The sequence below is a fragment of the Anabrus simplex genome, chromosome 2 (assembly GCF_040414725.1).
Source record: "Anabrus simplex isolate iqAnaSimp1 chromosome 2, ASM4041472v1, whole genome shotgun sequence".
NCBI lineage: Eukaryota > Metazoa > Arthropoda > Insecta > Orthoptera > Tettigoniidae > Anabrus > Anabrus simplex.
The window spans coordinates 571388248-571411837 of record NC_090266.1 but is presented as its reverse complement, the minus strand read 5'-3'; the positions used below and the strand labels follow the sequence as shown (position 1 = coordinate 571411837).

General features: G+C 40.1%; 1 protein-coding gene across 1 annotated transcript in view; it reads left to right on the top strand.

Moving 5' to 3' along the window:
* The window catches only part of LOC137498472 (relaxin receptor 1-like), a 342152-nt gene that overhangs the window by 303067 nt on the left and 15495 nt on the right, over positions 1-23590 (top strand). The window contains exons 12-13 of the mRNA XM_068226010.1: positions 8899-9149; positions 23183-23411. Coding sequence (XP_068082111.1) covers positions 8899-9149; positions 23183-23411 — 480 coding nt within the window. The remainder of the gene's footprint in view (positions 1-8898; positions 9150-23182; positions 23412-23590) is intronic.

Genomic DNA, 23590 nt, shown 5'->3' with positions numbered 1-23590 from the left:
ATCTCCCATCTTAGTCAAAGAAAATCTATCCCCATTTATAATCACAGTCAGTCACCACGTTTGATAAATAAAATAATCAGAGAGAAAACACTGTTGAAATAAAAATACATCTATGCTAATATTCTACACCAATTTACATGCACGCCGATTCACGCACATGGTTATTCACAATACAAAAATGTTGAACCGTTAATTTACTGATTTCTACTACGCGTGTTGATTTCAATGTCTATGGATGTTATCATTGAAATCAGCGTCGACCATGACCTTGATGTGGATTATTCATGACTGTCTCCTGGCATACAAGAACATAATGATCTCTAATAACTTCATGAAGTATAATTATCAATTCAAGACATGGCGAAAGGAAACATCTCGGATGACGTTAACATAAAATCCAATATGTAGTCATACCTGCTACATCCTATTGCTTACCAAATTTCCAGATGAAAACCATTTGATATTATTTTCGTTAAAAGTGGCCTTAGCTCACCTGCAAGGGTCAGAGAGCCTTCTATAATCGTTACATAGGTAGATGTCTGATGATTGGTTGCGTGGGTACTCTTTTCTTAGCTAGGTCATTTTTATCACTGTAGTGAGCACTATCTTACTTCCTTATTTTCCCATTTATCTTTATTCATATCACCGTAGACCTCACGTGACATCCATGTTCCCGAGTATACAAATTATTGCCCTTTTCTCGTATACAGAGCTTCGTGTATTTCTTATACTTTTAATATTTATATAATTTACCTCTCAGCTTATCCGCTGGCATAGAAATTATCTCTTCCTTTACTCTCATGATAAACTTACAATAAATGCTCGTCATCCTCATCATAACGGACCAATCAATGTTCAACAACCTTCCACAACTAACCCCGTTGCTTCCAATATAGCAACAATGACTCTTTTACTTTAATTCAAAAGAACAAAAACAATCTCAACTGGTTTCCAGGACTTACACGATTAATAACAATCCCGTAAAATATGTTACCATGATCATAAAAATCACAACTAGGGGCATAGCTTAATATGAAGACGGTCGAAACGTCATAAACATCTCTCTGCGCGAAATATTATTATTATTATAACTATTATTCCGTGAGAATGAAAATTCACTGACCTTAGTGTAATTGAAGATAGTAGGTAGAAAAATAATTTTTCCATGAAATATACGTTTAACTCTGTACCGTACTGAAAGTTTAGTCTCCGTTGGCAGCTCGTCGATCTCAAATTAAATAACATAATATCAGGAGACGACTGCGATATTATTACTACACGACTAATATTGAATGCAGATTATGATACTGACATTTATCTTTGACAAACTCATGTCTTAAAGTATTATTTACATAATTAGATTAAAGAACATCTTAGATTTCAGTTCAGTTACTCATTTGAAGATTGCCGGGCATTTCATCTGAAGTCCATCCGACTGTCCTGCTTCGTTTAGCCCATGGCGACTGAGAAACGGGACATCCTTGTAAAGCCGACCTATCCAGACATGATTGGCGACTTCAAGTACACTTCGTCACACACACACGAAACTTGATCTTGATGAACTTACTTACTAGTTATACAATTTGTCTTACACTTACACTTCCGATTATAAGTAATTGACTCTACACAAGGGTATACTATTGCTCCTATGATGAAACTACTGTTGGAACACTCTATCATTACCTCCTGATCAGCTGGGCATTGAGATGTTCTATCCAAGTAGTGGTCAGTCATATAGGATTAGTTCCGCTCCCTTCCCAAAAGGTCACTTAAAATCGTTTACGCTTGCAGGTCGGTCACCCTGCTATTTTGAACTGGCCTTAGCGAGCTTCTCGATAATTTCACACATTCTTCTCCTGGCAGCTACTTTCCCTCAACCAAATAATTATGACCAAGCGTCTATTACCTTAATCATTGCCCGTCTGCTTTCCTCGTAATCTACCTGTCTTATATTTACATCAGGCGTACTGGAAAATAAGTTGCTTTTGCGCTTGCCAATGGCATAGTTTATGCGGCAAGGCGTGGACTTACTAGTATGTTAAAGTTAGGCTTATACTGTTTATTTTCCCACTTGAAGGTGTTATTCCAAATTAATTCTTTAACTCATTGAGCACTGAGATTCTGATGGTCTAAAGTTAGTTGTCGGAATGACTGATTTAAAGTTAATGTTGCTTGACACAGAAAAACTAAAAGTTTTGAAGTAACTTACTCACTCGAGAGGATTACAGGTGACACGTAACACGAACGAACTGACATTGAGAACAGAATACACACTGAGAATAGACTGAGAGTATACCGCACACTGAGGATGCACACTGAGAGTAAGCGCGGTGATCGGGTCTCCTTTATAGTTGCGTGAATACTATAAGGTTCTTCTTCCTAACCGCAGGTTGTTCGTACACTTGGTAATCCTCCGCTGTGGGGGTGGATATCCTTATAAGGATTAATTTTTATTTCACAAGTCGTATATTTTCACCAAAGGTATTCCTGAACTTACAATATTCGTGCTTAATCACGATGAACTTTATCTAGGAAGTCGATCCTAGAGTGCTTAATTAATTTATCGGCTTGGGTAGCACTATCTTCTCTTAAGAACTTACTGTAGGTTTATGTATAACGGCAACACGTGATTCACAGCGCGGCATGTGCGTTACAGCTACGCACTTTCTCAAATATAATTGTAACGCGTGTAATTAATAACGGAAACTGGACAGAAAATGTGACATTTTATCCTGCTGTCTGTATCACACTATTTCTCCATTAACATTTTCCACACACCTGAGTTTCAGTGAATTGTCTGAGACGCTGGTTTAAAACGAATAATTTTGAGCGTTGTGATTGGCTTGACTTTGCCTGGGGGTTTCTGACGTGCTTCCGTATGGGCAAAACCACCAGTTAAAAAGAGGTGTCTGGTATCGCTCTATCCCTTAATAAAAAATTCCTTCCCTTGTCTTCAGCTCTGCATCTGTTCAGCCACTTGGAGTGTCTTTATTGCTCTCAAAATCCGGTTCCCGTGAGAACATAGTAACATAAATGCTAGCCTGTCGGCATCTCAATTTTATTCGAGGGATCTCAACATGTGCTGTCGGTTTCAAGCTTCCTGCTACGTAATTTAACGTTGCCTACTGGAATTAAGGCTTCCGACCCAAAATTGTTGTTGGAAGTACCATGCCGCACTTCAGTGAATTTCGCTGCGCTGGCTATATTTGCGACTAGATATTGGTTAGAATGATTTTCCATTTCATATCATTTCGGGATATGGGTGTAATAGAGATTTTCTTCAAAGTTCACTTAACATACTATTTTCTAATAAGCACAGTGCATTAAACAAATCAAAACGAATGAAGTGGGGTTTTCATAACGAGGTTAATTTTTACACCCTCTTTAATACTTAACTAAAACTTTTGGAGTATATTACCTTAATTAGCAGTGTAGTGGATATACAACACTATTTTAATTTTTTTAATTTTGGCAGGAATTAATTTGTATATCTTGAGATACACACTGATAACCATGGCAGTATTCTGGGTTTTATAAAGCAAATACTCACTCTTTTAGATGTAACTCTCAGTAGTTATCCGAATCATTTTAATTTTATTTGTCTTCCGAACATGGGGGACACTATTGCGCCTTAAGGAATCCTGAAATATTTTCATTGTTTATTTCATTTTTCAATATCAGGAGTAATAATTGGGGAGCCTTCAGAGTATAGCGAAAATTGAAATCCTTCCTGGCTTCAGTTCTTGGATTTTTTTTTTTGCTATGGGCTTTACGTCGCACCGACACAGATAGGTCTTATGGCGACGATGGGACAGGAAAGGCCTTGGAGTTGGAAGGAAGCGGCCGTGGCCTTAATTAAGGTACAGCCCCAGCATTTGCCTGGTGTGAAAATGGGAAACCACGGAAATCCACTTTCAGGGCTGCCGATAGTGGGATTCGAACCTACTATCTCCCGGATGCAAGTTCACAGCCGCGCGCCTCTACGCGCACGGCCAACTCGCCCGGTTTCTTGGATTTTATATGTCCATATTTGGATTATCAGCCGATATAATAATAATAATTTCGTATGGCTATTTCTAGCCGAGTGCAGCCCTTGTAAGGCCGACCCTCCGACGAGGGTGGGCGGCATCTGCCATGTGTAGGTAACAGTTGGTAATTGTGGTGGACGATAGTGTTATGTTTGGTGTGTGAGTTGCAGGGATGTTGGGGACAGCACAAACACCCGGCCCCCGGGCCACTGGAATTAACCAATGAAGGTTAAAATCCCCGACCCGGCCGAGAATCGAACCCGGGACCCTCTGAACCGAAGGCCAGTACGCTGACCATTCAACCAACGAGTCGGACTATCAGCCGATGATGTATAATAAAGTGAAGTAGTTCTATATACTGTGGTCACTAATTTGAAAATTGATTACACTTCACACTGTTAGCCATCAATTTTGTAACACCAGGAAGGGTGTACGCAGTCGATAAAAAGCCCGCAGAATACAGAGATCGAGTGAGAACAATAGTAAGATCAGTGACATTTACAGCTGCACCATTTATGTCCACGGAAAGCAGTGTGTCGCATCGGAAAGCAGGACTTGGTGCCAGTATTACGCAGTGGGAGAGCGCTGAGTTCGCGTACTTTACGCAACGACCCCTCTTCACATCGCCGTCGTGTCGGAACCATCTTCATTTTTTTATCATGTTTTGAAGTTACCCATTGCTTCGGCTAACTTCGACTCCACACCGGAGGAGTCTCTGCTACAGTGGTAGCAAGATAATAGCAAATGGTATGACGTTGTTCTTTTTAACGAAGCCTTCTCCTGTCGGTAACTCTGTGATGGTCACATCAGCGTCCAGGGATACCGTGGCTGCTTAATGGGAGATATCTGCTTTATATATCACCATAACAGCCCAATATCTCTCGTAATGACTTGACATTCCGTTGGATCCTTGTCTTACTTGCACCTAGTATTCATTTCCGCAAATTTAACCGAACTCTAATATGTAGAACGTGCTGTTACTTATTGTCTTCGGGAACTAATTCAGATCTTTTCCAAGAAGTGAATGCGTTATGACATTTAGCACGTAGATTCCATCTCTTCCTTCACTACTAAGCATGGTCCAGTTCATCCTGCACATGTGCTATTGCTAATTCTACTGATTGTAGGAAACATCTAGTTAATGATCATACAACTGGTTTACAGTCGTCAACTCACAGCACAAACATGCAAACTTGGGGAGTGTTTCTAAACCATATGGATTTACATAACCCCAGACAAAAATTCAACATTTTCTTCCTCGATGCGTTGTGCTGAGTAGCACCTGTTATTAAATACCAGACGAAATACTATTTTATGTACCGTGTTGTACGGCGAACATAATTATGAAGGTAATCATATTGATTTTCTGTCACAAGGTCTCTGAATATTTTCTTAACATTGCAATAATAATGACTGGCAGTGTGTTTGAAGACATAACTGTAATGTGCAATATAATTTAACGCTCATGTTGTGGCCAAACAAGGCTTGAAACAAATAACTTGACAGGCGGAAAATGATTTCTTTCGAAAAGAACCTGCGTTGAATTTCACAGATCAAACGTTGGCATATTAAATTAAAATAACATTGAAATTAAATAAAAATCCACTCTGATTAAAAATGTTCATCCTTCACATGTGCTATTTCCATGTCTAATAAGGGCATGTCTAATAAGGAATCCATTCTCTTTCGCAGGTTTCACCTCAACAGCATTTTAGACATACTGATATTACGATAATCAATCTCAAAAATAAAATAATATGGTCCTCATTTTAGAGTAAGAATATTTGAAATAATATAAGGTTAAACTAACTGTTTAGTTGAAATAAAACGAAGTCGTTACAAAAAGACTGAGGTTTACAAATAATGTATTTTTAATGAGTTAAATGAAATATGTCTATATTACCTCATTTCAGTTGCTCTATGGGTGTCTTAAGGACAATATTCTTCGGTTAAAATGATACAGCCCAAAAGATGTTTAGTTTCAAATTGGTAGGTGCCAAATTCATCCCCGTACATCTGCAAATATCCCCTTGTTGGATAACTTTAGAATATAAATAACCTCTAGACTGACCAACAGGAGATAAAAGTCAGAAGCATCTGGTTCTGATTTTAGCAGCCTCACCTTAACACGAAGAAAAACCTTAACCAAAAGTACTCCTGTGTGTGTGTTGACGTAGGGTGAACATATAAAAGTCTTTAAGCGTTACTTTTCAGGAGAGACCGTTAAACATTTAAATACTTCCTATAAATCAGGTTTTCCAATGCGAAGTTACTTGGTGGAAAATGTGAATGGAAGTAGATATCTGACAGTAACATTCGACTGAATATAATAGTTTTATTATTATCTGAGAGATAAAAGGTTTGTGTATTTCTGATCAAAATTATTAGGAAAAGTAAAAATAACTTAATCAAGAATAAGAAATTTAACATTACATTAATACTTTTCGTGTTAAAGTAGGAGAACAGCTTTAGAGAACTTGTGTACCCAATGAAAAATTAAAACGATAGGCAAAGCCTTCCTTGAGAATATATACGCCACATAACTACGTAACATATAGACTATTCATAGTGTGGTAAAATTACGGATTGGGGAGGTGGTGTTGAGTAAGGTACGGGGGTATGGATTAATGTAGGTAAGGTATATGTCGTAATTTATGGTAAAAGTATATACGCTCAGAATATGATCTTCCCACGCACCAGAGTGGGAATGGCAAGACAATACATCGAGAAAAAACACAAGGCATGAACTAGGATATTAATCCAACGGACGCAGTACCAATCAATGCACGTGATGATGCACTAAAGGGGTGTAACAACTCTCCCCAAAAAAAAAAACATGAGTCCGTCCGTGCACAAGTTCTCAGGTAGTATTCAATTTTCAATGTGAAAGGTTTTCAGCAGAGCGCATAATGGAAGCAGTTTCACTGAGTCCATATATTCAGAGGAACCGAGGTAGGTACAAAATTATTTTTGAGGGCAAGGAAAGGCGTACGACAAACGACAAAAAAGGCAAAGGGAAAGAGATTTTTTCATAATAACAATATATTAACCAAAACACCCAGAAAAAACATTTTTTTACAAGCCAAAGGAAACAACAATCATCCAAAGGTCAGTTAGTTCTGACTTCCAAAAGAGAAAAAAATAACATATGGGACCACCATATTAATTTTCCGATTTTGGTTTAAAGACAACAGCTAGACTCAAAACCTTCAATAACAATACAACCTCTTTTACATGAGGAGTATCCTACACAAGGAAAACAACAATTTACGTATGAACACCAAAAAAATATTAAAATTTGAAAGACGTATGGGCCACTGTACATTAATACATCCTGAAAAATAAAAGGAGGAAGGGACGTGGAATTGGAAGGTGGGGAAAGGGAAGGGACGTGAAAGAAAATAGTACCAATGGCTACCAACAGGGATTTGGATAAATAGGACCAGCCAGTATCTATGAAACTCAAAATAGCAAGCAGAGGCTAGGTGATAGTTCAATTGATTCTATACATGCGTTTGCTCGGGAAAATAGTTGAGTTTCAATGGTTCATATCACAGCGATCACCTGACGTATCACAAAGTCCAACTTCGGAGTGAGATGGTAATGTAATCCCAAAGTGAGATACCGCTATCAATAGCTGCAGTTAACTTATTATCAACATGAACTGTGATTGATGGCCAATAACGGCAATTTGAAAATGAAGAAGTGCAGCGTTATAAGAAAGTTTAAGGAGCAACATGGAAATGAAATAAGTTAAAGTTTTCGCTCACCCGTCCAGCAGTTGTAGCTTTCCAATGGTAAACAAAGCACTTTTTAAAAGAAACATTGTACACAGTCCAGCTGGTAGCAGAATAAAACAAAGTCCTCCCTCCACACAAATCGTCGTGTTCGTCCCAACTCGCTGCTCAAGCCCAGAGCAGGCCAATTTATATTCAGATAGAAGCGTCCAGAAAGGACGAGAGCATACAGTACACAATGCGCAGCGAAGCGGTAGGGGAAGGAAAGAGGGAGGGTAAGCAGCACGAGCAGTTGAAACTGGACGGGCGAAGCGAGCACACACAGGTTAGTAGCGGCATATGCAGCGTAGCAGACGTAGAATCCAGAAAACAGTAGAAAAGATCGGAGCACGTTATAATAGCAAAATCATCCAAATGTTATGTTCTAGATACTGAGTATAAAATTCATACTGGCAGGTAAATGTATACCCTAATACGTACACAAGTTAATGTAAACGATGATCGTGACGATTGACATATACAGACATGAGGTTCAATACAGACAGACTCAATAAAAATGATGCAGTTGCACAACTTGCACACTTCTGAATTGGTGGTATCCTTTAAAGGAACTGTGTTAGGAGTTACGAAGTTTAATTCAGTACTGCATCTAATGAAATGCTATAATTAGTCAAATAACTTAAATATGAATAAATTGGGGCTTATGTACATTAACCCGAATGCCGAGAATATATTAGACGTGCTGCTCATCCTACTCTAGACAAGTACGGCCCTAATTATTAATACTCGCTCATTTCGTGCAAGCACAATGAATACGGTGCCGCTGATGGTTTAAAATCCACGAGGAATCCTCCATTTCTTATCTCTGTCATCCTTATGATCTAAGAGGATATAAATAAACAGAATTGATACAGAAATAAAGAGACAGTGTATACTCATTGTCGTCTTCCTAATATCGGTAAAACGTTATAAAAAGGGCGGTGATTAGGAAGTCATTATAATTCTCAAGCAAAGAGATGAAATAAGAAGGCAGTGGCTCCGAGAAATATTTTGTTCATTTGTTATTGTTTATTATGTTTATACATTTAATTGTAAAGTTATATTAATACATTTATGCCATTGCTTTATTGTAGGAGTCCTAAACACTCTTAGCTCAGTTTCATCGATCATGATCCTTGTGCTGATCACCTGGGACCGTCTCATTTGTGTCGTGAAGCCATTGGCACCCAGGCAGTCTCTAAAGTCAGGAGTCTACATAACATGTGGACTTTGGTGTGTTGCTTTGTTTATGAGCCTTTTGCCTCTCACTGGAGTGTTTGGAGATGAATTCTATGGTGGCAATGGGGTCTGCGTCCCACTCCAGTTTCACAATGCATTTGCGGAGGTAAGTGGTTCAGTGTATTTTGTTAACATCCTTAGTCTATTTATAACCAAGGTGTTTTCCTTACTGATGATGCCAAATTGTGTCATCAGATTCCAATTTCTGAACTTGCATCGACGTTCAATGTAATCTAGTCATGGTTGTTGGGGTGAACAGTAGTGTATGCTGTAGGTTGTTGATGAAAATTTATCTGGTATTTCTAGGTCCAACTGATGTCGAAACAGGGATTTGAACCTCACCCATCCGAGCGAAAAATGAGCAACTAAATTGGTGCATTAATATCGCACACCATAATAATTCTGCAACAAAACAACAACAACAACACCTACTGCTGCTACTACTACTACTACTACTACTACTACTACTACTAATAATAATAATAATAATAATAATAATAATAACAATGGATCGTTCCAAGTATAACGTCAAATGAGGTTATTTAACGTGTCGATAGATCCTTGGAAAGGATATTTTTGTATTTAAGGTCTCGTAAATGCCAATACTCCGCAACCATATTTGATTTTTGTGCAGAGAACGAGAGCGCCTAGACAAGTACAATACAGAGTCAGCCTTGTAACTCCATTGGCAGTTGATAATATATTAATTATTATTAATTGTATTATTAGTATTAGTCGTAGTAGCAGTAGTAGTGGAGTATCACCATTCACAAAGTATCAAATCATAGACGTATGTTTTACATACATTCATATTATGATCTCATTTGCTAATTGACTCAACAAGCAACCAAACCTGGTGTTTGTATTAATCTTGAGTCGAAGCTCTCTCTATCTGCTGAACTAAAAATGTTTTCCATCCATATTGGACGGTATTGCATTATATGTACATTGTCTGCAGGCCAAGGAAGTTTCGAATATATTACAATAATCTTCACCTAAGTGACTGATATATCCCTAATCAATCCGTGGTTACCAATCACTCAGGGAGTATGAGTTTCAATTAATAGGTTAGTCGATCAATCTGATTTTGTTAATGAATTTTAATGAATATTAGAAACATTCGTGCATAAATACATACATACATACATACATACATACATACATACATACATACATACATACATACATACATACATACATACATACATACATACATACATACATACTGTGCCGATTTCATATCTCTTCCTCATACGAGCTTTGGTCAGTGAAGTGTGACATCCAGATAGTTGGAGATGTTTGGACTAAGTCAGACAGCAAGGAACCCAAAGAACTATTTTATATTGTATTTTATGGGACACGTGACCACAGCGACCTTGCGAGTATTGATAGACTAGTTTTAAAATACCAGTCAGCTGTGTGTGGACTGCATACACTGAACAAAATTTACACTGGGAGGAAATATTTTGACGCAAGACCGAGAGAGCATGAATTACGGGTGTGAATTATTCGGTGATTGAATTATGTGATCTAAACTAAGATACCGGTGTCAATGAGCAATAATTAATTTATCCAAATTATGAAAATTCTCGAAAGTCTCGAATTAGAAAAATAACAAGGAGATGTAACATTTTGGGAACTCAGTTGGAACTTTCAGTGATCACGTGACTTCTTGTGACCTACATATGTGAAGTGATATAATTTCTCGTTTCACACTCATATACAATTGTTTCTTCGTACAGTATCACCACTGTTTTGGCTGACAAGAGAACGACGCAGTTGTTAGACCGCTACGGACTTATAAAAGTAACGTATAGTTTGATTTTTATCTCGTATGGCGTGGCTACGGAACATATTCTAATTCTATTTATTTAAGTTTCAGATACTGCAGAAATATTGCACCACAAAGAATTACAAGCTTTATGAAGAGGATTACACTACTTCTCATCATGTTCGAAGTGTGATACCCCAGATTTTACATGGATTTCACGATTGGAATCGAAGCCAATACCATGCCAGCTTATAAGGAGAGCCAGCACCGACGGCAGCATGGGTGTGAAGGATAACGTCACACAAACCAATAACCAACCTCACCAAATGAGTGAATCTCTCCAGGTTCTAGTTTGCAGACCAAGATAAGTCGACTCATTATTATTTTTTATTTGATGTAGTAATAGAAATGAGCATTCGTTCAGTTTAATTCTACTTTAGATAACGTACGCTCATGGCCGAGAATTATAGCCATAAACATTTATTAGGAAACTTCTCCTCATCCTGATTCTTCTAGATTTTTCTTCCCGAGTACGGATAATTTTGTATTTTAAATTAATTATGACATAGTGACATGATCAGTCACAAGTATAATAAAGGACTTCTTCCTTAATGTAACCCTAGCATGCCGAGAAGATATTATTTCCGACTTTTGTAATCATATCATTAAACTTAACGTGCATAAATAGTTTAAATGTTAGTGAATTCATCATGAAGTTTGCAACTAATTTATTTTGGGATGATCATTACTCATGGCTATAGATTAGACTCCAATTTTCATGAATATCTAGAACCATGTGGTCTAAAATATGTTAAAGTCATCATAAATTAATTCTGTTTGCTCGTTATTAAATGATAGGACTTGATAATAATAATTAATGAAAAGTAATGCATCTGTAGGGCCAAGCATAAAACAATGTGATTAAATAGATGATGTTCGCTCCATAAATTTGTACAGGGACTTTCACTCAAAGTGGGGCCGACCGGACGGTCGACGCAGCGCAGCGGCTGGATGGGCGAGCGGTCAGACGAGCTAATGGCAACTCGCTGAACTTGGGGCCGGGATAGCGCTGGTATGAATCGCACGTAAATAACAAGCACACGTAATAACGAATAATCAAAGTAAAATAATCCCTCACCTTGTAAGAGAATATGTGGAAAATATCTTCCACCTACATGTACATATTTCTAGCTTCATCTAAGGAAATTTGCATTCATACGCATTAGTTCATCTACCGAGATAGCCTCAATTTCTCTCGTGATATTTTGTTTGAGTTCATCTACAGTGTGAAAATGGAAGTGATGGCGACAGTAACTTCAGAGAGAATAATAGGGCCTATAGTTTTGAAACCACAATCTGCATCCGGGAGATAGTGGGTTCGAATCGCAATGTCGGCAGCCTTGAAGATGGTTTTCAATTGTTTCCCATTTTCATACCAGGCAAATGCTGGAGCTGTACCTTAATTAAAGCCACGGCCGCTTCCTTCAAAATCCTAGGCCTTTCCTATCCCATCGTCGCCATAAAACTTATCTGTGTCACTGCATCGTAAAACCACTAACAAAAAAATTGAAACCACTATCACTGGGCAGAGATATAGGAATGACATTCTCGTACCATTTTTTAACGATTGACGGACAATGAATGCCGGTCCGGATATTTCCTGCAAGACTCGGCAACCGCGTGTACCGTTAACGAGTCATTAAGTTTAATTGATGAATTTTATGACAACAGAGTAATTAGGAAATCATTGTGACCCGCAAAATCCCCAGATCTTACGATTTGCGATTTTTATTTATGGGAAACGTTTTAAAATAAGTTTTATGCAACAAACCCTCACACTGTAGATGAAATGAAATAAAATATCACGAGAGAAATTGAGGCTATCTCGGTAGATGAACCAATACGTATGAATGAAAATTTTCTTAGATGAAGCCAGAAATATGTCGATGAAGGTGGAGGACATTTTAAGCAGCTTCTATCACAAGGTGAGAAAGCATTTTACTTTATTATGCGTTACTATGTGTTATTTACATGCGATTGATACGGGAGCTCTCCCAGCCCTAAGCTCAGCGAGTTGCCGTGTACTCGTCTGACCGGCTCGCCTATCTACCCGCTGCGCTAAGTTGCGCCGGCCGGCCGGCCGACCCCACTTTGAGTGAAAGACCCTGTAGAAGATGTGTATGTGTTTTGAATTGTGTACGACATTCAATGTTGTTTCAAAATTTTCCCCATATGAGTCTTAAACGACTTCGTCGAAATAATGTGGTGTTTGGAAGCCGTTTTAGAGGAATTCTGTGCGATGTTTGAGTATAATGACTTCGTGTAAAGTTTATCATGTGAATTGTTTGTGCAGTTGGAAAGTTAAGGCACATCGTCGGTATACTTGCGAATGGTTGAATAATTACTCATTTAGACAGACAAAGTCTTCTGATATGATTTAACACGGTGTGAATTTAACTTGTTGATAATATTTATCACAAGCATTTCTTTGCCACTTGTAGAGTGAGTCTTCCGAAGCCTAACTGAGGTAACACTTGAAATATCGTCCCTTAAGAAACAACACCGCGTATCTGACAATGCTCTTCGTATCCATTATGTTCCTTAAGACTGGTCACTCCTCTCAGCCACATTTGGATATACAGTCCATCAGAGCAGTCTTCGTTGTGTTCATTTTCCTATGCTGAATGAGTCTAGTTATTTTGTGGAATTTACACATTTCGAAGTGAATAAAATCCAAACAGTCTCACCATACTACTGTCCTGGGAGGATACACATTCTAAATACTTGAAATTATCTACCTGTTTCATTTTTGTATTCCCAATCGGAAATTCACTTATATTCTTACCTATTGACATCAATTTAGCCTTGCAGAGGCTAAATTCCAAACCATACTAACAGCACCCTTTTTTCAAGTTCCAGGATATTAGGAAAAGACGCGAATGTTTTGTATATTCGTAGATTTGGAGAAATTTGCACGATTCGTAGTAAGATGGTGTGGTTTTAGTTAGCCGAGATAGTAGTTATGTCATTTTCAATTTTTTAGTATTCGTCCATATGGTTGGTGTTATATAAAAGATTTCCATCGTTGTGAATTATATTAGTGTTGTTTCCTAAGTCAACGTTGTTGCATCCGCTTTGTAAATAACTGTTGAAGCAACCAGATAATTTATTTTAGTTGGATTAATTTAGTTTTTTGATGAAGTTGCAATGGTCAAATCTCGGCAATGAGTCTAGTTATTTTTTGTAATTTACACCTGTAGAAGTGAATAAAATCCAAACACATAATGTAATCTTTAATTTTCGTAAGAAAGGTCATTTCAAGTTTTTCATTCAGTGAGATGTTAATTTCTTAACTTCCAGAATGTTTGGGAACTCGCAAATATTTGATTAAGTCGTTTCGAACGAGTCATTTCCAGAGAATCATTGTTAAATTAAAGAATGAGAAGATAATATTCTAATTTATGAGTAAAGTTGGGAAATTTATAACTGATGTACAATCCCATTTGCCTGCATCTATCTGAATTTGTAATTCTTCCGTCGAATAATATTTTCAGTGAGTCAATAAACGATCATTACTCACAGTCACAGATTTTCATATGTTATAGGTCCTAAAGGTAAATAAATGTGTGAAATGAAATTTATTTCTGTGAATTCATCATCCTTTATTAGTGCCACTTCCTATATCCCCTATATCTTCCATGTGCCACGACGTTATGTGCGCCAGGATTATTAAGGATTGATGACTACTTGAGATATCTCTTGACTTTCCGCAAATGAAGTAGGGTATGTGTTGTAGTAGAATCATTTTATTATACATGTTACATACATACATAAATGCATACACCTTCATTATAGACTCTGTGAATTTATTAAGCACCACCACAATCCTCCCCCTGTAACTACTTCTGTGGCAGTGTCGTTAAATAGTTAGAGATTGAACTTAAACATCGTCATCTTGGTCTCCCACTACTTATCTTACCCACCATAACAGAGTCCATTATTATCCTAGGTAACCTACTGTCATTCATTCGCCTCACATGACCCCACCACCGAAGTCGACTTATGCGTACAGAGTCATTCGTCGAGTTCAATTCTAACTTAGCCATTACGAGTACCGTACCCTCCTGGCTTTGTTCCCACCTGTGTGTACCAGCAAATATTCTTGCTCCGTTCATGTTTGTTACTTCTAATTCATTAATAGGACAGCCTGATTCCACCCAGCTTTCACTCTCGTTACGCAGAGTTTGAAAACACACCGGTGTTAATTGTTTTGTCAAGGAGCTGAATTTCTTCTTACAGAATACTGTCGACTGCAACCGTGAACTCATTTCATTAGCTTTGGTGCACCTTCATTCAATCTCACTTACCATATTACTGTCCTGGGAGGATACACATGCTAAATACTTGAAATTATCTACCTGTTTCAGTTTTGTATTCCCAATCGGACATTCACTTATATTCTTACCTATTGACATCAATTCAGCCTTGCAGAGAGTAAATTCCAAACCGTACTCAGAGCACCCTTTTTCAAGTTCCAGGATATTAGATTGAAGGCTTTCTGCACAAACTTCCACTAGGACTAAGTCGTGGGCATGACTGCTTACTACATTTTCACCTAACTGCATTCTTCCCAGCCACTTAATACCTTCCGGAAGAGGATCCATGTGAAATATGAACAAGAAAGTTGAAGGATAAAAGCATTATGTAACTAAAGTAAGTACCTTGAACCAAGAACCCATTCCAATAGCATTTCTCACTGCAGCCGAATTATCGACATAAATGTCTTCAGTCCATTTCAATAATCTGCCCTTAATGTCATAGTCCCCCAAATTCACATACAGTACTGTTACAACAGAAACATAAATAATTAACCCAATCTTAGGGGGACCAGCCACGCGGTAGCGTTCCTGTCTCTTACCTAGTAACCCCAGAGTTCGAATCCTGACAAGGTCAGGAATTTTTACCTGCAACTATGGGTTGATTCGATGTTTACTCAACCTATAATAGAAGACCTGCACCAAATGCATTACGTCGCAGGCCCCGGGTTCGATTCCCATCCAGGTCAGATATTTTTTTACCTATTTTCGGGTTAGATTCCCGGCTCCGTATCACACACGCGATAATCTGTGCTCATAATATTTAATATTCAGATAGAGGTTTATTCCCCAGCTCTGTGCTCAAAGCCACAAGGGTTCCAATGTTCGATTCGCGACACGGTCGGGAATTTTGACTATCATTAATTAATTTCACTGGCACGGAGGCTGGGGGGGTGTGTCGTCTTTATCCACCTCATCACTACACGCGGGTCGCCTACGGACGTCAAATCAAATCAAAGGACCTTTAGCTGACAAGTCGAACATGTCCTCGCACAGTCCGGCTAATGCTGATGTCAAAATAGGAAACCACTGAAAAAACTTTTTCAGGGCTGTCGACAATAGCGTTCGAACCTACAAACTCCCGGATGCAAGCTTACAGCTTGCAGTTGTGCTGCCCTAGTCGGACGGCGCGCGCCCATAACAGCTCTGCTGCTTGAACTGATCGACTATCGAAAAAGAATACGAGATAACTTTACATCTCTCCCAACAGACTGCGCTGATAACTATGCGGATGTCATTCGCAAAACAGCGTTGTTATGTGTGTAAACTAATCGACTATCGAAAATGTTTCAGATGGTCTCAAATCCCTCCCAACAGACTGCGCTTAAAATTTCGAGTGACAACTTCACAACTCTCCCAACAGAGTTCTTGCGCTGTTGTGTGAACTAATAGACTATCGTATACTCCGAGATAATTTTACAACCTCTCCTACAAGAGAGCGCAAATATCGGCAGAAGGTGATGCGCGTGCACTACCCTCTCCACTGCTCGCGGATCTCACAACTCTCCTAACAGACTGCGTGCGCTGTTGTGAGAACTAATCGACTTTCGTATATTTCGAGATAACTTTACAATCTCTCCTACCAGTGAGCGCAAATATCAGCAGTCGGTGATGCGCGCGCACTACCCTCTCCACTGCTCGCGGATCTGTGCACCCCCCACCCGCTCAACGATGCAGTAAGTAGAGATGCACAAGACAGAAACCCTTCGTCGCCTCGAAAGAGGTAACCATGCCCTAGCTTCTTAGCCAGGGCAATATTTTTGATAGAGGACTCATCGCCAAGGCGGTGGACCTCTAGGGAGAGAGAGAGAGAGAGAGAGAGAGAGAGAGAGAGAGGGAGAGAGAGAGCACATCTCTCACTCACCTCTCCCCTATTTTTGGTAAGGGGGCTACCCTACCCCCAACAACGCGAAATCAACAAAGCGAAAATCCTCGGTTCGCTAACCCAGCTTAGCCCCCTGAGGCTATCCTTGCAATCTTCCGCGCCTCACACGTGTCAAGCAAGAGCACGTGATCGTGTTGACAGCTGTTTTGTAAACAAAAGCATGTGGTGTGAGGTTAGGCTCCTCCAAGATAACGTCAGTAAGGTTAGCCTTGCACACTTATTCAAATTCCGCGAAACACACCTATCAAACACTGAGCAAAGTGGTCTTGTTTTTTAAACAAAAGCACGTGGAGTGAGGTTAGGACCCTTCAAGATGATATCTGCGAGGTTAGGGTTGTTCTCTCGTTCAAATTCCGCGCCTTACACCTGTCAAACAAGAGCACGTGGTCTTGTTTGTAAACAATAGAACGTGACCGTGACGTCGTGGGTTAATGACCTTGCCAGAGGTCAATGACCTCGTGGGAAAATGCTGATTCAGCTCCTACTGTTTCTCTGCCCCCCTTGCTACCACTACTCATTTCATGTGAGAGAGCTTTCTGACTTAACATCACTGCTGTTTTTCAGTGGTCTTATTGGATCTTTATACCCCTCTGTGGACGTAGCCACGATGATATGAAATGCTCCCTTGTAGTTTGCACATATATAGCAACAAATATGAGTCGTTTTTAATTCGGTACTTTGAACATGTCTGCCGATAAGCATTGTTTCACCCCCTTCCCACTTGAGGACAATCACCATGAAACTTTCTGGGATGTACAACGGAGAGACCAAAGTACAAGGGCGCGTGACTGTAAATGACTGTAATAATTGCTGTCAAAACGTGCCTAATACTCTGTACTTTGTGGCCATAATGCCATTATGGGATAAGGCGTATCCCCGGCATGTATCCTGCCTCGTGTTCATCTGTGACTGTTCCTGCTGCAGTCACATTCAATACATGGATATATGCCCATGTTACCGAATACTGTATGAGGAATACGTGTCCATTATTGTGAGTTTAGCATTACCAACAGGAAAAACCGCCTCCGATGGACATCGAAAGGTACATTACACAGGAGTTGCATAACTTAATGGTGCAACATATCCGTGAAGGTGCTGCCTTGTGGGAAAGAGAGACATTGTGACGTGATACTGATGGAACGTCAGTTATTTTGCCTGAATATAGTAATATGCCGCGAAATCCATTAAAAAAAATCATCGCAACCAATTTCACTTCTTGTGAAGAAAATGAAACGGAAAATGCTGCGCGAAAATTTTTCCGGAGAAAAATTGCGTGTGATATATGACAGCACCCAGTTCGAAAGTAAATCAGGTGCAGTAACTGACCGAAAATTCTAGACATCACCTCAAAAATTGAGGCGCTTCAGAGGGGTTCGACAGTAGAATAGAGAATTATTCCAGTTCACGAGCATATATACGCCACATTTTGGAATGTGCACTACACAGGATACGAAATTAAAGCCAGCAAGTGTTTCCTACAACAAATCAAACGCCGCTTTTAAACAACATAATGAAAGTTCGCAAAGTTCGTTGGCAGACGGGATGCTACACTTTGCATTTTCTTGACCTCAGAACACTGGGGTTTGTACGTGACTTCATTTCTGTTAATACAATCGATGATAATGCAGCGTTCAGTACGAACCAAAGTCGAATTTACTATGTATTTGCATCAGTTATGTTAGTACACAGGACTGGGGAGAAGACGACTGAAGCTGCTTTTCACAAAGTTGCATCTACTACCCACTCTTACCTTATTCAGGTGCTTATATACAAGTCAGAATACCTGTCGAATAAACTGTACATCTGATTTCATGGAGCAGATGGTGAATTTGGCAAACGTGTTTCGCATATAATAAACGTAACTAACCTCCAAATAGAGAATATGACTGCAGAATCAGTAGTAAGATGTCAACAACTTTCGTACTGTCCTGGATGTGTAAAGCACTGGGAATGGAACTCAAGGGAGCATCGCTTCTGTTGCTGGCTAAGTTTGCCGACCAAAGGCTCAGGACACAGGTATGCGAATTTGCACACAAAAATTATACCACCTAAAATAACGAAGAACTATCAGCCGACATCTTTCACCACATAAATTATCAGTGTGCCCCTTGAAGAGTACATTAACAAGATGAGGAGAATGGCGTCGACCTGCATAATAGGATCATTTTAAAGTTGCAGTATTTTATATAACGTCAACTAAGTGCACCGTAGTACCAGCCTATGCCTTCCTGTGGGTTTTGAGACGTCTGGATATGTTTCAAAGAACATGCTAATTCCCCTCCGTAAACTGCTGCACATGAAGTTTGCTGTTCATGACACATGCAGCATACCTGACTATGATTCCAGTGTCGTCATTGTTTGCTCGTTGTTTGAGACACGACCTTGCTTGCAGCACTGTCCTCTCACACTACATTAACACTATGTGGAAGGAGGTGCGTGTATTACGTTCGAAAATTCAAGATGTTGTACGTGATTTCAGCATTTACATGTCACACGTTTCACGGGTACAGTGTTCTAGGCCCGTTGTGACTACAAACCTTGTTGTCCGAATACTTAATTTCATAAGCCTTGTTTTAGTGGTAGCAGGTGATTGTAGAATGCCGCTTCACACCAGTTACTTTAATCTCTTGTTTGTTCATCCAAGAATGTTTCCGAACGATTGTCGTTGTGAGAACTGGAAGCTTGCCTTATAAGACAAAATTTTTTTGACAGTCAGCAATATATATTTTTTTTTTTGCTAGTTGCTTTACGTCGCACCGACACAGATAGGTCTTGTGGCGACGATGGGACAAGGAAGGGCTAGGAGTGGGAAGGAAGCGGCCGTGGCCTTAATTAAGGTACAGCCCCAGCATTTGCCTGGTGTGAAAATGGGAAACCACGGAAAACCATTTTCAGGGCTGCCGACAGTGGGATTCGAACCTACTATCTCCCGAATACTGGATACTGGCCGCACTTAAGCGACTGCAGCTATCGAGCTCGGTAGTCAGCAATATAACCTGTTCCTTTGTTAACCTTATTCTATTACTGTAACCGTGACGGTTGGAAGATGATCTCCAAAATATACCATTCTTTAATTATTTCAATAATTTCCGACTGAAATATATTTATTTAGTTTGTTATGCTGCAATTCTGATAAATCATGCTTGTAACGTATCTCACGGCGGAGTGTGATTTTGTTTATAATTTATGATATAGCAGGTTCATGCCTGTACTTAATAAACATGTTTACTTTAATTGGAATCCAAAATTGTTAACAAAACAATAAAAGGATGTAATGTTAATTAAGGTGTGATATTCACACTCCTGGCGTTACAACCCATGAAGGGCCCTAGCCTCTCGAATAGCAGTCGCTCAACTCCTTCAGTCCAGAGCTCTTCTTCACCATTCACGTACATCTAACGTCTCCAGATCTCTCGAGACGTTGTCCAACCGTCTTGTCCTTGATCTCCCCCGTCTTCACTGTCCACCAGGACGTTGTTCAAGGACATTCTTTGTTGCTCAGTCATGGTCTATCTTTATGATGTTAGGGGCCGATGACCTTCGATGTAAGGCCCCTTAAAACAACAAACATCATCATCATCATCATCTTCTTTACGATGTGCCCGAGGTATCGTTGTCTCCTCTTTTGGGCTTCCGCAACAATCTCGAGTTCACTACATAGGGCGTAGACTTCATTGTTGATCTTGTTGCTGCGCCATTCTCCTCGACCGTAAATCACGCCATATATCTTCTTCCAGAACTTTCTCTCCAACACCCGCAGAATGTTCTAGTCGTGCTTATTTGGGCTCCACGTCTCACACTCATACGGCACCACTGAGTGCATTATGACCCTGTAAACGACGAATTTCAATCTTCAATCAGTCCTGAGTAACGTCTGAAGGGCAAAAAAACACCTGCTCCCAGCTGCCAGCCTCGCCTTTATCTCCTTGCTGACTTCGTTGTCCGCAGTCATGAGAGCACCCAAGCAGTTAAACTGCTACACTCTCTCGTAGGTGTCACCTGCAAATTTCAAGCATCTCACGCCGTGATATCTTGCTTTATCTCGAGTGTTCACCATGTATTTGGATTCGTCCGTCTTGATCTGCAAGCCCAGATGTTGTGAACTCTAGATTATGTGCTCCAGAACTTACGTCAAGTAGTTCACAATTCTCCAGAGCAGGACATCATCGTCTGCGAAGGCTGGGTACAAGAGGGTTAAGTTGTAAATGGCACTCCATAGGCTCAGAAGTATTCTACGCATAACGTGCTCTGGACAGAGGTTAAGCAGGGTTGTTGACAACGCGCCGCCTTGCATCAACGTTCTCTGCACTTCAAACTCCCTGGAGATCTGGCCCTGGATCTCCACTTTGGTTCACATATTCCTCACAGTCATCCGGAAAATGTTCGTAATCTTCGTCGGCATCTGCGTCTCTTCCAGCATCTGGCGCTACCATGAACTGCTCACGTTGTCGTAAGCCTCCTGATGAATGTAGACATTGTAATCATATCACTTTCAAGGATGAGCCGTAACGATATTATGCGGTCTGTTGTCGATCTGTTGCCCTGGTACCCAAACGGACAGTCTCCCAGCGGCCATTATGCAAAAGCTCAAGTCTGCTAGCCAGTACCTTCGAAAATATCCTGTAGGCTACACTGAGTAGTGGGATTCTTTGGTAGTTGTTGCATACCGTCTTTTCTCCCGAGGGCCGAGGTTCAGTCCCTCGCCATATCCTCATTCTACCATACCGATTGGATCATGGCGTGCAGGCTATCTACAAGTTTTTCACCCCCGATAGTTGAACAGCTCTGCTCGTATGTCATCCTTTCCTGGCGCTCTTTTGTTGCGCATGTGGTCATCGCTTCCGTCATCTCATTCCTCGTCACGTCTAATCTAGCTAGGTATCCAGCTGGAACGTGATCAGGTAAACTTGTCTCCGCCTCCCTGGTGTTCAGGAGTGCTTCAAAATACTCCCCCCATCGCGACAGGATCTCCTTCTCCTCTCCAACGTAGAGACCCCTCTTGTTTGTCCTTGCAGAATGATTTTCTGAGCTTGAACCCGTTATTTATTTCCTCTGTTCGCTGGAACATGGCTCGAATCTCCTTATTATAGAGCTCTTCGACGTCAAGGAGATGCTCCTTCTCTCCCTGTCTTTTCTTCCTTCTCAACATCCTCTTTATTTCTACCCTAGCTGCAAGATACTCTTCCATTTTTACCTTGCTGGACTTTGTAACACCGCGCACGTGATGGCGTCCTAGATTCTTCCCAATACCTGGGTAGACATTCTAAGTTTGCACCTTATTGTCCTCTCCCTGTGAAATTCATGCTTGGCCTGGACAATCTGCCTGTACTCATCCTTGATGGTGGTGTTAATTTTCAAGGCTCCGACATGGAACCTCGCCTTCTGAACGTGAGCTTTCCTGATTTCGGCTATGCGTTGCCTGTACTTCATGATCACCAAGTAGTAATCCTAGTCGATGTCCGCAATTCCCTCCTCCTCTGAACAATGGCTCCGGTCGTTGAGGACGTGGTTGATTCGGTTCTGTGTCTCGCCGTCGGAGGACTTTCATGTTACCCTATGGATTCTCTTGCGCGGATATTAAGTGCTGCTAATAATCATCTGATGGTCATTGGCAAAATGCACTAGTCTGAGGCCGTTGCCGTTGCTCTCTGCGTGAGCACTCTCCTGCCAAATAGCTTCCCTCAACACCTCCACCTTGCACACCTTAGCGTTTATTTCATCAGGAATTATCTTGACGTCATGATGCCGGGCAGCAGAGTGCTCTCTGTAAACAGGGTATAATACAGGGAATCAAATTACTTTCCTGATAATTTTAGGGAGTTTTCATTTTATCTAAATAGATATTGTTTCACACTAACAGACAATTGTTTGTTAGTAGATACCAATCTATGAACATTTTTTGAAGCAAGTGGCAGGATTTGTTGGGCCACCTCACGCATTATTACTTTGCTGATCCTAATTACTGATAAGAATGGTGAATATAAACTAATTAAATACAGCGAAAAATGAACTGTTATTATTTCTCACTTCTGTAAATATATATTGTTAATATAGAAGTGCTCCTAACTGCTGATATATGTAATTATATTTGTGTAACTATTCCACAGGGCTGGATATATTCAACATTGCTGTTTGCGGTATTTAATTCTGCTGCACTCGCCTTCATCGTTTGTGCCTACTCGTTCATGTTCTTTGTAATCCGCTCTTCTGGCTTGTCTGTGAGGTCAACACAGGAGCGCCGTGAGGGTGCCATAGCAAGACGATTTGCTGTGATTGTTTTGACGGATTGCACTTGCTGGGTTCCAATAATCATTACAAAATTAATGGCGCTAAGAGGTTGGTATATTATTCCGTTTGCACTTAAGATGTAGTTCATTTACCGGCATTTTTTACGGATGTTATGGGAAGTCTTACTGTACAATATAGAATATTGATTACTGAACAAGGACTGAATTGTTAACAAGGGTACTCTCAAACGCACCTAAGTTGCTCGGCAAAGAAATATTTAATTTTAT